The following is a 13176-nucleotide window of genomic DNA, read 5'->3' as shown; positions in this document are numbered from 1 at the left end:
TGAGCTTGAGTTTTAGATATGTTTTCCATATTTTTTCCTTGGGTGGGGGTGTTTTCCTGATTTTGTTTGTTACCTGTAACCAGAGTTGGACATTGTCAAGAAGTTTGTGGGGGATTTGGTTTGTGCTTTTTAAAAATTATACAGTTTTTTTTTTCTTTCCACACAAAATAACAGATGATGATTATGTTGGAGAAAAACCATCGCTTTGCTTTTATGACCAACCGGAGGTTAAGGAGAAAGCCATTGCATATATGGTGTATGGATTCCTGTGCAATTTGCTCTGTTTTTAATCTCTATTGGTCCTGCTGCCCAGATTCTCTTAGTCCATTTGCATAAAACAAAGACGTGCCATAATGTCTCCGTTTTGTCTCCACAAAGTTCACAACAAATTTGCATTTCCTTCCATTGGATTGGGACAGAGTAGATTTAATTGGTAATCCTGCATTTAGAAGATGCCAAAAGAAAGCTTTAAATTTGGGGTGCAAAGGTAGTTTCTAAAAAATTTCCACCATTGCTGGTAGGCATTAGGCAGAGTGGTGGATTTTTCTTTTTCCAATGCTTGTCTTGCTAGACTAGCAGTGGATTCATGATTAGGAGAAATAAGAAAAACCTACCAATCAACGAGTGAAAGAGAGGGTGTGGATGGAGTAGGATTAGAGATATTGAAGTGTATGAGATATTCCCAGTCAGAAGCAGTATTTGTGACATTTCAGCCACCGAAATGCCCGGATTCCAAATATGTGCTTCTGGGAATTCTTTGTAGATGGTGTTTGCATGCAAGTACCAAGACAATGGTATTTGTGGTCCATTATTTATTAACATCTCATTTTGCAGCTTCAAATCTCTAGACAATGGTATTTAAGGTGCCCTATAACTTGAAATGACTCTCCAATAAGGTAAAAGTAACGAGGAGAACATAAAGAACTATAAACTTGGGATTGTGTTTTTTTCTTTCTTTTTTCCTTTCTTTTCATTTCCATGAACAATGGCAGGAAATAACAATAAAACATTCTGAGCCTATCTCTACCTTACTTTTCCAAGAAACAAATGGCTCCTGGGACAAAAAGGTATAAAAAAGAAGGAAGAAGGAAGCAAAGATTCAAGCCCAAATGGCAAGAGAAGACATCAATAAAGCCCCAAGGAACAGAGCAAAGTATGACAACACCTGGAGACGGAAATTGCATCTCATCCTCTTACTCAGAAAATCTGCAGCAATGAGGTCAACCAATGCCATGTAAACGAGGATCCCAGCAGAGATACAATCCAGAATTCCTTCCACCACCAGAGCCCTGGGACTGTTAGGGTTGTAAAAAGACGCCACCCCCAATCCAGCAGCAATTCCTGCAGGTGTAGTGACTGCGAAGAAGCACGCCATTAACGTAGCGGACATCGTCTTGAACTTTGCCTGCGAGATGCAACCTCCCAAAGCAAACCCTTCAAACAGCTGATGAAATGATAATGCTGCTATCAATGGCCGAATCGTACATGGACTCTGCGATACTCCCAACGATAACCCTATTATCACCGAATGCGATACGATCCCAAATTCCAGTACCTGCAACACTGCAACTGTCAGATTCTCAGATTGGGATTGGGATTTGGATTTGGGGCCCATCCACCAAATGGGATTTCCTGCTTGAAGATTTATGAACAAAGAAACAAATCACAAATGGGTTTTTGGAATTTGGAATTTGGGATTTACCTGTGAAACGACGACATGTCTAGCAGCACCTTCTTCTTCTCCTTCGTCGTCTCCAAATCCATGCGAATGCGAGTGCGGATGTAAATCCTCTTCTTCTTTGTTGGCGTCGCACCCGTGCCGCCCATGAGGGTGGTTGTGTCTATGATGCGCCGCGTGCGCGTGGATTCCCACGATGTGGATTCCTCCACCCTCTTCTTCTCCGAACACTTTCACACTGATTTCCTTGTCCGGCAGTTCCGGCACCGGAACGATTCCTGTACTCGACAACAACTCTGACGACGCGTCAGCCGCCGCAACCTCCTCCTCCGTTCGTCTGTTCTCTTGCTTCCTTTCGTAAAACTGAGTTCCGGCGAAATCGAACATAAGCGTTGCCAACGAAGCCATCATGGCGATGAAGCCAGCGAACGGAAAATACGACCATGGAAACTCCGGCAAGCAAGGATCAGACAGTGCAGATGAACCGTCGGGGAGCATATGAACGAACCCAGTTGCCAGAATTACTCCCGCCGCTAAAGCCTTCGCAGCAACGAATAGATTCCCATCGGTTCGTAAGAACTTACGCTGCTTTCCGACGAGGGGAATTGAAACACCCACAACACCAGCCGTGAGAATTGCCCCAATAGCGACCAGTTTAAGAACCAACGCTTCTGAGTCGTTCCGGCAATCGTCTGTTACGGTGCCACCACACGTCGTTGTAGCCAAGGATTCCGAAACAAACTGTGACAGAGTTTCTTCGATCAAGAAGAAGAAAGACTAAAACTTAATTTCACAATCCACAGCTGCATCGTATTTTATTCAATGTGAATCGAGTCTTCATTGAGATATAAACATACATACCTGATAAAACATGAAATTTACCCCCGAACCGTCTGAGGTGGAGTAGAGGCTCCATATCCTGCAAGATTAGAATTTGTTTAGAATCCCATGAGGCAAAGCGAAAAGAATTATTGGGTTCTGTGTGAAAACTCTCGAAATCCTAACCTCGAGGAGGAATGCCATGTTCGAAATTTTGAGGTAAAGGTAATCAATCAATCAATCTGGGTCTCTGTGATGTTGCAGAGAGGAACGGATCTCGGAAATGAAGAACAATGAATGGATAGATGAGTGGTAAAAACTCGAAGCTGCAAAATTAATAGAAATCCAGGGAGAGAGAGAGGAGTAGTAGTCTGAATTGATTTGAGTTACGGCGATGGTGGTTTAATGGAATTGGTAAAAGGAAGGCTGATGTGCAGGGACAGAACTGAATGGGGTGTGGTGGTGTAATGAATGTCGACATATTTGAAGGGTGGGAGGGCAAAGCTGTACGTTGGAAGCGTGGTTTGTGAGTTTTAGTGAGGAAACAGAGAGCCACAGTGTCGACATTAAAGCATTCCTTTATAACAACCTAAGTGAGGAAGGCCATTTCTGTGGCTTGGACTTTTATCTGAACCGAACCTGTTCCCTTCAACACACGTTGGCAACCCAGAGGAAGAACCGAATAAAGATATTCAAAACAAAAGAAAATAATAATAACCCAGACAAATAAATTTGTTGTTTTTTAGATGATTCTTGTTTCATGGATGAAGACATATATGTTACCCAAATAAAAAAGATGTAGTCATATATATCACATTTTCTTTTGGATGAACACATGTTAAGTTCATGTATTGCTGGAGCTACTCATGGGCATCCATCTTTTAAAAAGCTACAATCTACAGGTATAGTCAATGGGTTTGATTGTTGCTTCCCAAAGAAAAAATATAAAAAAAATAAATGGATTGTTGATGTATTCAAAAGTGAGTTTTTTTTTTTTTTTTGGTAGAACGATTTACTATGAAGAAAGAGGCACATGGACTGGAGAAGGAACAGACTCCTTTAACTAGCAAGTGGAAATAGGCCAATCTAACGCCGCCTCACTCGTTAAGGCTTCCTAGGCCAGGGAATGAGCCACCGAATTGGCATTCCTTGGAATAAAAGAAAAGACACAAGTAAGTGGTGCCATTCAAAAGTGAGTCTCTATGAACCAATATTCTTGATTAATGAGGAATAAGTACGAGTGAGTGTAAATGATAAGTCTTTGAATTCAAATTCAAATTCAAATCTACTGTTAACTAGCTCCATCCTCGATTGATTTTATCTCCATCCTATCAAGAAAAGTTTTGAGTTATAGTCAAAGTATTAACAAGTTATAGAGTTTGACACTAAATAAGTTGTAGTTCAAACTCAAATATTTGAATTGTAATTCATATAATATTAATATACATATATTACAATTGTAATATATGTATATTAATATTATATAAATTACAATTCAAATATTTGAGTTTGAACTACAACTTGTTAATTCTTTAACTATAACTCAAAACTTTTCTTGGATGGAGATAAAATCAATCGAGGATAAAGCTAGTTAAGGTGGATTTGAATTTGAATTTGAATTCACAGACTTATCCTTTACAATGAAGTTTAGAGTCAACCAAGGTCACCTGATTCTACCCAAACCGACTAAAGTAAATTAAGGTCCATCAAAGTTGGAAAAATCTATCAAGTTAAGGTTGGTTTTGTCTAAGACTCTAAGAATCTGATGAGTTGGATGTGATTTGAGTTTAGGTTTAACTTCAAGGTGCGATATTTCAAGGGTGCGATATTTCGGTGAAGTTTGCCAAACAAATTGGGTGAGTAATTCAAGCTCGAAAATGAGAATTTGTCCACTTGAAAGCATTATTTACTCGAGACTACAATAATAGCGTCTTTGACATTTCTGCTCCTTTAAAATTTTTCTTCTATATCCACACACAAATTACTTTGACTAACCAACTTGACACACAATTAAACAAAAGGAAAACAATGAGATTCAAAAGTAGCCGCAATTCAATAGTTTGTTTATTACAAATTAATAGAAAAAAACAAAAAAGAAGATAAAAAGTTGAATAGGATCTCATAGATGGGCGAAAAAAAATCAAACGGTGGATGGAGACTTAAAATAAGATTTTCCATAAAGGATAGCGAGACGGTTTTCAAAAAGAAAGTGTAATAATTATGGACCATGTGAGATTTAGACTATTTCGAGCCATTCAGAAAATATAAAAAATCATACATTCACACCATACATATTAAGTTGAAATAAACAAACATGGTGTTGTTTCATACAGGTGTATTATATTTTTTTTAATTCTCTGAATGAAGTGCTGTTTAACAAAAAATTTAAAAAAAAAAACATGATGTTATTTTGAAATATCGCCTATTTTTTGTAAATCTAGTTTCGGATGGATGGGTATTTCAGTTCGGTGAGTAGGGAAAAATATTGCCATGTGTTGGCAATATTTTGCCAAAATTTCTTTTTTAACTCTAGGGTTTGGATTGCCCAATCCCACCTGGCTCATTTGACAACTCTAATGTCTCCCACATATTCCAACTAGGACTAAGTCTCCAATAGTAGCTCTGCCTGAGTGGATTTAACAGACCATGATATGGATGGGTCACTGATGGCCAGCTTGGGTTTGGTTTGTTAATGTTGGAGCTTAAGTTGTGTCCTTTGGCATGGTCATTGGTTCCGGTCTTTCATTCTCCATCTGCTTGATGGTCATATCAGCTCTGTCATCCTCATTAAAGAAGTTGCTTAAAGCCTTAAAGACAATATATACATGGAGAAGTGAATACCTATTAAACATGTATGAATCCCTTACAAGGATCTGCTGGATATTCTAGTTTACTAGTGTTGGTTTGAATTGTGGAAAATCAACTTCAAAGAAATTGGTTCAATAGAACAAAGTACAAGAGGAAGTTCAATCTATAGTGTCGCACAGGATGCTAGAATTGCCAACAATATCAGCTCTCGAGCAATGCTGAAGCTTGCCCTTGAAAGGATCATAGAGAATACGCAAACCATACACCTCAGTCATAGAGTACTCCATGAGAAATATTTGCCCTCCATTTTGAAGAAACCAATGCCTTCAGGGTTGCAGACAGCTGCATAACCTCACACACAAGATAACAGAGGGGTTTCTCCCGATCAACAAACGCGGAACACTCAATTTGGGTTTTCACAAGAACTTCACTGCTTGCAAAACAACTGCATTTATCAGGGTCATGGGCAGGAAAACATGCCAAGACTTTACATCACAACTGATGCACGCCTTAGTTCCAAGCAGCACAATTGCATATGGAAGACAAGATTTACAACTGACCAGCCATGCATCTTGGACCTTGTGTAACTTTCGTATGAATTTGCATGGAACATAAACTGCATTGCATTACAAAATTGGACCCTCAAGGTGGTACAAGTAATTCCTCATGGATGGGTCCTTCCATTAGTTATCTGGATCCTGACCGCAACCTGAATGCAAATCCATGCTCACTCATACTGCCTCTAGATGATAATCCTCTTAATCTCTGCCAGAAGTGCCTGTTCCTTCCCATCCTCAAAGGACCTGAGCTTGAGTGTCTCCTAAAAGACCCTGATGACTGCCTCTCAATGCCCACTGATGTACTGAATATTTCTGAAGCTGATAGTGCCATCTGCGCTTCCAGAGTATTGTCATGGTCTGAAATTGGGTACAGAATTGGCGAAGGCTCCAGAGGCTGACCAGAGCCAACACTGACTCTACAATCCATATCAATGGACAAATCCTCATGACTATGACTTTCTGATCCCATTTCTTTTGTCCCATCACACTCATTGCATACCAGCTTCAATGCCTGTACAACCTCACCCATGAAAGGACGGTGTGAGACTTCTGGTTGAACGCACATGGAAGCAATTGCAGCTACCTTAGCCACACTATCAAAAGAGACACTAAGCTCTAGAGAAGCATCAATAATCATTTCTAATCCCTCCTTGCTTGTGAGAAGTGGACGAGCCCAAGCAACAAGATTTTCTTCACCTTGTGGCTGTGACATATCCACTGGTTTTCTTCCTGTTAGGAGCTCCAGAAGCACTACACCGTAACTGTAAACGTCGCTCTTTACTAGAAGATGCCCGGTCATTGCATACTCTGGTGCTACATAACTAAGAATCAGGATTTAATTAGTATGGAAGGTGAAAATGCAAAAGAAAAAGATTGACCATATCACAAACATATATCTGCCAACAGACATCAATTTGAGTTTATCTATGATCACTAACAACTTGGACACCCATACCCCATGCACTCTTAATTCCTATCGGGTTGAGGCATGCACAGAGTCAGCAGAATTTAAAGCTTGTACCAGAACAAAAACAAATACATACCCAAAAGTGCCCATAACACGTGTTGAGATGTGTTTGTTGCCCTCATCCAAAGCTGTTCTGGCCAATCCAAAGTCAGACACTTTAGGGGTAAAATCATGTTCCAACAAGATGTTGCTTGACTTGAAATCCCGATGTATAACACGAGGGCTTGAATCTTCATGAAGATACGCTAGACCTCGAGCTGCACCAAGAGCAATCTTCATACGGGCACTCCAATCTAGTGGAGCCACTTCCTTATCCACTTCTAATAGAATATGAGAACAGTTCAAAAACCTTTTCCAAAGGGGATCAACCAATAAAAAGCTTCCAAATATCCAGCACTTCAACAGAAAGTGACAAAAAAAGAAGAAAATTTTAGAAAAAGCAAGATCAAATCTTGAGTACTACCATGTAAATGGAATTCCACACTGCCATTTGGAATGAGTTCATAGACAAGACACCGAACATTGTCTTCTGTGCATATACCAATTAACTTGACCAAATTCCTGTGATGCAGACGGCTAAGCATCTCAACCTCTGCCAAGAATTCCCGGCTACCTTGTTGGTCATCTCTTTTGAGAACTTTTACAGCCACATTGAACCCATCATCAAGGATACCTTTGTAGACACGTCCAAAACCCCCTTCTCCGAGTATTCTTGAAGGATCAAAGTTATTTGTGGCTCTTTCTATTTCAGCTGCACTAAAGGTCTTGGCAGATCCTGTATATGTTGCAATGCTAGATCCAAAGGAAAGTGATGCTGAACTCGGTATGCTTCCAAACAACATAGATCCAACAGCCCCTGTTATATTTTAAAAATTCATCTTTCAACATCATGAAAAGAGAATATAACGGATGTGTAGAAGGGATTAAGGGAAGACAAGTCTATAGGATGAACTCATAGATTTGCATGTTCTACAGCATTACCTGACGGTTTTGCAAGGGAACGCACCAGAGTAAAAGGCACCGGTTGACTAGTATGGTCACGATATTTCAACAACAGCAGCCAAGTAGCTCCAATACATAAAACCATGACTATGGAAGATGAAAGGACTATAATTGCAATCATACCGCCACCTAGCCCTTCTCGGCGTCTTCTCCTCACATCAACTCCCAAAGGCTTTATTGCCCTTCCATCATTGTCACGGCCGGAGTATGGCCCAGCATCCACTGTGCCAATGCTTGATGATGCCAAAGGCGGGGAGGGAGGAAGGCCTGAGCATAACAACAAATACAATCTGAATGATCTACCCCAACACTAGAATATTAGAATCTGCAGATAATTCTATATATATACCTGAATACCGTACATATAATACTTCATAGTTGCCAAAGAAGGAAGTCTTTATATTAACTTGCTTATTCCAAAATTTCTCATAAACCAAAATTGCTGTGTTATTATCAAACTTCTCCGCAAGTGGTACCAGATCAATGAGGACAATGGTCTTCTCTGGCTGCTGGTTGGCTTCATTTGCTCCCATTATGCGTACTTGACTTTGTTTCATGAAAACCCCAGCTGCTATTTCTTCAGCTAATTCTGAAACCAAAGGAAAGAAAGTGTACAAGGCAACACTGAGGCGAACTCCAACTTGTATTGGCCAAACACAGCCACAGGGGGATCCTGGAGGGGTGTTTGTAAATGGTTCTGTGCATGTCAGTGACATACAATCTGCAAATCAGGATTAATATGCATCAGTTTCCAGAAATATTAAGGCAGGGGATAAATATTTGGAGTAATTAGAACACCAAAAATAAGCTCGCTTAAAGAGAAAAGTTTGTCTCTGTAATCCAGTGAACGACAAGGAAATCTGTTACCTTGGTTAGGAGGTGGAGGAGGCAGTGCCTTAACTGGAGAAGGAATTGGCATCAATGGATTTCCTGGAAAAGACCGTTGTGGATAAATCTTGGGGAAAAGAAGAGGTCATTGCCAGTTTTCTCATAGTAGAGACATCATATCAAACAAGTCATAACATAACAAAGAATATGAGATTTCTCATACTTGCATTTTGACCAGATGGTACTCTTGGTGATTGTACAGGTCCATGATAGCTGGATCCCTCTTTTGAAGAAGGTGGAGAGTCGACCACTGGGCCAGAAGGAGCTACCATGCAGGAAAAAGGTAAGAAATTAGAGAATAAAAACAAGTTTTTATACCAGAAACACCATCAAACATGTCATCAGTCTGGCACCCTATACCTGTAGTCATGAAAGGTGGACTATGATGCCTTTGTCTACTCTTCTTTGGGGCTACAGCAACATTTGGAGGAGCATGAGGAATAACCGGACCTTGACAAAAGGAAAATGAAAAGGGAAGATAGACAGTTTGACTTTTGAAGCCCACAAAATTATAAGCAACCAGGAAAAGAAAAAGAAGCTAAAACTATAGAAACAAGTTATTCAATGTCAATGATTATCAGAGAATTGAAAATTAATTTATTAAAAAGAAAAAAAATACAACACAACGAACCTAGATCGTAGGAAGTGGGAGAGGATGGTAGATATGATGGTGCAGGGTTAGCAGTGTGAGCCCTTTTGTCTGCATGATGATGCCTCTGTTTCAATGTTGAAGGTGATGGTGCAGGATTCTGAAATCGTTCCATGCCAGGGGGCATGGCAGGGGGCTGAAGAGATGACTTGGGAGGGTCAGGTGCTTTTGCAGATGGCCATACAGCTTTGAGTGGTGCAGGGGCTAAAACAGTGGAAGGACCTGCAGACAGGTTTAAGAGTCATTTAAGTATATAACTTCATGTTTCCAACACCAAATACAAGAAAATAACTTGATAAGCTCAAGTTGTATAAATACCTTTAGTTGGGGACCTATTCAGTGGTGATAAATGGTTGAATGAATCCTTTGAAGGAGCAGCAAGTGGCACTCCATGTCCTTTCTTAATGCTAGGCAAAGGTGTAACTTCTGGAGCAGCATCGTCTGTAACATCATATTGTGACATATTGAACCTAACATCAATTACAAAAGTTCCTAGATGTTGGACTTGCATGACAATCGAATCATGGGGCACTGAGTAACAGATATAGAGATAGTACAGAACACATAAAAGTAATCAAGAGAAAGCAACTCTGCCTGGTCACATGTAGCTTGCACCCAGAGTCAGGCACCCTGAAATGAACTCCCTGCTTCCCCAGAAAATGAAAAAATCCCCCCAGATTGGTTCAACTGTAAGTCCCCTTATTGGCCCCAGCTCTGGTGCAGGAGGGATGGGACAGGGGCAATGTTCTTCTACCCTATACTCAAAATATTAATTAATAGAAACCTCTAATTACATCTAAAATAAGGAAAATTTTGTAGCAAACAATTTGTGGTCCAGATTGATCTCAGTACAGCTCCACCAGTATTGAAGTTGTGTCATCAAGCTTTCACTATTCTAAAAGAATGAAGTTTTGGTAGGAAAAGAGGCCCATTTTGGTATCCATACAGCTAGACCAGTACCCATGTCTTATCACCCAATTTTCAATACAGAGAGCTGTGATTCTCAGGACAGAACTTCCACGAGCCACTGGAGAACTAACGTGATTCAATTGACCAAAGGAGCAATAATTATTCCAGAATAAATGCTCCCCAAGTGATTTATCATGAATGGGAATATTACAAGAAGCACCTGGCAGTGAAGATGGAGCTGTTCTACTTGGCTTGAAGGATGGTGACTTCCACGGCAATTTCCCTGGTGGCGATGCAGCTGATACCGTATCATTATAAATCAGAACAAATAACAACAATTTCAAAGTTCTTCTTGACGTGTCAATGAAACATGTATATGTAGAAAGGGACATGTTCGGAAGTATTACCATCTGGATGCCTTCTATGAGGTGATTTTAGTCGAATTGATGGTGCAAGTCCTTGAATGGGTTCAGGCAGTGGTGCCGACTCAGGTGTTGGCAATACCATAGGAGGAATTGGTGGCATGGATGGCACTAAACCTTCATCATGTGGAGAGACTGGTCCAGAATCATGGGTCATCGATTCCATTGGAGGATGTAAAACTGATCCCAGATCATTAAGCCCAAGTTTAGCAAATTATCTGTATTCAAACAGCAAGCTATCTATGTCATGATAAAGCAAGATTACCATAATTCCCCGGGGACAGAATTGGTGTGCCAGTCCTCAGTGGCTTTCCATGATAGCCAAGACCACGTTCTGTTTCTCCTGTAAGAGGAAGCACAGCAAGATTGGCTGGCAATGAGAAACCATCATACATTTGAATAGAGTATAAACACATAGGTGGTCTTTACCCAAAACAGGAAAGAAAGACTTATTTCAGGGAGTATGTATATCAATCAGCATAGAAACAAATTCAAAATGAAGGTTACCTTTATTGAATTCAAATGTCCACAGATGAGTTAAATCAGTAATGCACTTTCATTAAGGTTTAAAGCCTTAATCTTTGGAAAAAAAGGAAGACCTCGTCTTTGCATAACCTAATTTTACAAGGTACAGTGGGGATACAAGTTCGCTTTCAGCATTTATGGTTGAAGGGTGTCAGACATGGAAACACATGGAAAGGGTCTCAGTTTGAAGTGCTTCTACGACATAGCTAATTAGCTGCCACTTCTAATTACAGAACTGAACAACTCATAGAAAACAATCCCTCAAAGAGAGAAAATAGCATGATGCCAAACAATGCGCACAGAAGATGACTATGGAACTCTACCAGCCTAAATGTTTGACCTTGATTAATGCGTTTTAGGATGTCTATAAAACAAAATGTGAATTTCATTAAATGGCATAAAAGAAAATTCAGACACTTAGATAAGAGAAGCATCTACTGTTGCATCTATAGTTGGCAAACTGACTTTTATCATCACTTATTTTGGGTAAACGTAAGAAGTTTTAGTTGCAACCATCACCTTTTGGGTTTATCTAGATACCAGTGACGGGTATTAGGAAAAACAAGAGGTTCTTAATTGACCTGTTCCTTCACACACCCCAACCTACAGGGGGGAAAAAAAGAGAGGGTATTCTTCACTTAGTTATGCATGAAAGCTCAAAGACTAGACTCATTCCCCGGAAAAAGCTAGAAGTATTTATCATGAAACAAGGAGATCTCAGCCAGAATAAGTGAAATTTGAAACAACAAATTCCAAGACTGAGGATCTCCAATCTTGTGTTATCGTCCTGAAAGATGAAACCCAATTCCGATCAAACTCAACCCAAAACAAAACTGGCACCGACAGCTTATTTAGAACTTATTCAAATAGGTAAAGTTTTCTTATTGACGAAAGCAATTTCTCTTAAACAAAAATATCAAAACAAACAATTTATCAAATTGTAAAATCCAACTGAAACCAAAATAAACACATTGGTGACCATATATCTCTTACCTGCAGATCCAAGAATACGCAAAGTTATGAAAATGATGCAGAGTTCCACCATCAGAAGAATCACTTGCAGACCCATCTTTCTTCCTCTGCGAATGAGTTAACTGGAGACTGAATCCTGCAATCTCCGACTCACTCACTCCAGAGAAACAGGCGCAGTAGAAAAAAAAATGCCAAGAACAAACGTACTAATAAATTATAGGATAAAAAGAATATTGAAGTGAGAGATGGGTAACCTTCCAAGTAAGAACCAAAAAAAAAATTTATAGAAGACCCACTAGTCGTAGGAGGAAAGCAATGAGAATTCAGTCCCCCCTAAGCCCCCGAAAAAAGGATGGCATGTAAGAACCCATGTGCTTGTTGTCCATCAAGAATACACCCTGTATCTCTGAGTTTTGATACGGCCATACAAGAGGAAACCGTTTCTGCTCTTATGAGTTGTTAAAGGCAAAGCTATCTCAATAACCCAAGAAGATATAGAAAGGAGAGACAAAATGCAATTAAAGAGAGGAAGGGGAAATGCAAACCAAAGTCTCATTAAGAGAGAAATAGAAAGGTCCTTAGATTTGGTGATGTGGGTCTGTACTAAAACACACAGACCCTAGTTCAAAGTAGCTGGCATTGTACTGAAGTGGGGAGATAAGTTTAGAGGATTTGGAGTTTGGACTTCATAGTTGAAACTTGAAATCTGGGGTTAATTTTAGTGACTGATGAAGAATTTTTTGACTCATTTGTTTACTAAAGTGGTTTGATTTAATTTATAGCTTTTTACACTAATTGGATTACAGTTACACAGATAACGGAGAATTGAGCTGTGTAACTTGCGATCTGGGGAAGGCCCAAACGGCCTAAACCTCATTAACAACCAAAGAACCCTTTTTCTGCTTCTTTAAACCTTTTTCCAAGAGTAGTTATTAGGCACTTGAACACCATAAAACTAAACCCTGAAAAATTAATGA

General features: G+C 39.8%; 2 protein-coding genes across 7 annotated transcripts; both read right to left on the bottom strand.

Annotated features, from left to right (window-relative positions):
- Positions 1–806: 806 nt before the first annotated feature.
- Positions 807–3070, bottom strand: LOC149021619 (zinc transporter 4, chloroplastic-like). 2 transcript variants are annotated; one of them, XM_089147151.1, is made up of 4 exons: positions 2684–3070; positions 2540–2597; positions 1703–2433; positions 807–1555 (listed from the first exon to the last, which is right to left on the bottom strand). In XM_089147151.1, exons 1-4 carry the CDS (start codon positions 2699–2701, stop codon positions 1100–1102), a joined length of 1263 nt encoding a protein of 420 aa, XP_089003277.1. In that variant the 5' UTR covers positions 2702–3070; the 3' UTR covers positions 807–1099. The 2 variants fall into 2 exon arrangements, with proteins under 2 accessions (XP_089003277.1, XP_089003278.1); XM_089147152.1 differs by having other exon boundaries at positions 1703–2419.
- A 1988-nt stretch (positions 3071–5058) lies between these two features.
- LOC149021618 (Protein kinase superfamily protein) lies at positions 5059–12793 on the bottom strand. Of its 5 annotated transcripts, none has more exons than XM_089149839.1 (14): positions 12221–12793; positions 10968–11045; positions 10688–10882; positions 10492–10563; positions 9690–9812; positions 9354–9593; positions 9083–9172; positions 8886–8987; positions 8702–8764; positions 8184–8555; positions 7814–8101; positions 7296–7688; positions 6909–7152; positions 5061–6686 (listed from the first exon to the last, which is right to left on the bottom strand). In XM_089149839.1, the coding sequence occupies exons 1-14, from the start codon at positions 12294–12296 to the stop codon at positions 5993–5995; spliced, it is 3030 nt and encodes a 1009-aa protein (XP_089005965.1). In that variant the 5' UTR covers positions 12297–12793; the 3' UTR covers positions 5061–5992. The 5 variants fall into 5 exon arrangements, with proteins under 5 accessions (XP_089005967.1, XP_089005965.1, XP_089005966.1 ...); XM_089149840.1 differs by having other exon boundaries at positions 5062–6686; positions 10501–10563; positions 12221–12791; XM_089149837.1 differs by having other exon boundaries at positions 5062–6686; positions 10492–10578; positions 12221–12790.
- Positions 12794–13176: the final 383 nt, after the last annotated feature.

This window comes from Hakea prostrata, chromosome 3, assembly GCF_041222555.1.
Source record: "Hakea prostrata isolate BN-2017 chromosome 3, UWA_Hpros_2, whole genome shotgun sequence".
In the NCBI taxonomy this organism is placed as follows: domain Eukaryota; kingdom Viridiplantae; phylum Streptophyta; class Magnoliopsida; order Proteales; family Proteaceae; genus Hakea; species Hakea prostrata.
The sequence above is the reverse complement of the archived record's forward strand: the minus strand, read 5'-3'. Positions and strand labels throughout refer to the sequence as shown.

What these genes read in the sequence shown, in the direction of transcription:
- LOC149021619 (XM_089147151.1), bottom strand. An exon ending in TAAATTTCATGTTTTATCAG is followed by an intron (nt 2,434 to 2,539) that starts GTATGTATGTTT and finishes TCTTGATCGAAG; the next exon opens with AAACTCTGTCACAGTTTGTT. An exon ending in GACATGTCGTCGTTTCACAG is followed by an intron (nt 1,556 to 1,702) that starts GTAAATCCCAAA and finishes GCAGTGTTGCAG; the next exon opens with GTACTGGAATTTGGGATCGT.
- LOC149021618 (XM_089149837.1), bottom strand. Translation starts at nt 12,296, where the DNA reads ATGGGTCTGCAAGTGATTCTTCTGATGGTGGAACTCTGCATCATTTTC. An exon ending in GCGTATTCTTGGATCTGCAG is followed by an intron (nt 11,046 to 12,220) that starts GTAAGAGATATA and finishes TTCCTCTTACAG; the next exon opens with GAGAAACAGAACGTGGTCTT. An exon ending in TCTGTCCCCGGGGAATTATG is followed by an intron (nt 10,883 to 10,967) that starts GTAATCTTGCTT and finishes ATCTGGGATCAG; the next exon opens with TTTTACATCCTCCAATGGAA.